This window comes from Geospiza fortis, unplaced genomic scaffold, assembly GCF_000277835.1.
Source record: "Geospiza fortis unplaced genomic scaffold, GeoFor_1.0 scaffold130, whole genome shotgun sequence".
NCBI lineage: Eukaryota > Metazoa > Chordata > Aves > Passeriformes > Thraupidae > Geospiza > Geospiza fortis.
In genome coordinates, this window is record NW_005054300.1 from 8,748,293 (window position 1) to 8,749,187 (window position 895).

General features: G+C 46.8%; 1 protein-coding gene across 1 annotated transcript in view; it reads left to right on the forward strand.

Moving 5' to 3' along the window:
* The window catches only part of ANKRD1 (ankyrin repeat domain 1), an 8,260-nt gene that overhangs the window by 6,081 nt on the left and 1,284 nt on the right, over positions 1–895 (forward strand). The window contains exon 8 of the mRNA XM_005416457.2: positions 1–59. This exon is cut by the window's left edge and continues 23 nt beyond it. Coding sequence (XP_005416514.1) covers positions 1–59 — 59 coding nt within the window. The remainder of the gene's footprint in view (positions 60–895) is intronic.

Here is an 895-nt window from a genome sequence, read left to right on the forward strand (position 1 = left end):
GCTACAAAATCATCCGGCTTCTGATCCTGCACGGAGCAGATCTGACTCTAAAGAACTGCGTAAGTAACAGCACAAAATCCAAGTAATTTTAAAATAAATTTCCCACCACAGCAAGGTGTTGAGACCGATAGAGACTATTTTGAATAGACTTAATTAGATCACTTCAGAGCTACTTAAAGCAAAGCTGAGACAGGGAAAGGGTGGGTAACTTGAGGGTGGTCAGCAAAAAGAGGAAAACCCAGTACCTCTTTTAAAACCAGAACCCACTATCTGCTACTTAGACAACATCACACCTGTGATTTAATTTAATTACTCATGTAATGAAAAGATGCAATAGACAGGACACTTACTCTGCACAACTCCTGGGCTTCAACCACCACTGAGACAAGGATCTTAGCTTGCAAGAGAAATCCTTCTGTTAAGCCCACAGGTGAGGGCCAGCCCCAGCACTAGAGCTGGAGGACTGGGGTTAGCCTTACAGCCAGCCAACAAATCCCCGTGGCTGAGCAGAGACAAGTGCCACACCTGGCTGTGCTCACAGCCACTGCAGCAGCCGTAGCATTGCTTGAGCTCTGTGACCACTTAGTAAATACAGCATTTGACAGATCTTTTCTCCCTAATCCAAACCTAGCAGCAGTAGCACGGGTTTTACCATTGCCAGTCAATATTTTTGACTGACAACCAGTCAAAACCCCAGGGGACCAGGAGGAAAACAGTCACTGGAGCACTCAGTACTTCCTACTCTCTGCCCACCTCCCTGAAGTGTGGCTGCTCTGGCATTATCCCTCATCAGAGTATGACAGTTATGGAAGGTGCAGCCCCAAAGGCCAGAGACTTGCCCTCTCAGACTTTGTCTGCACACAAAAGTTGGTCCTACTTAATTCCTGTGGCTCCT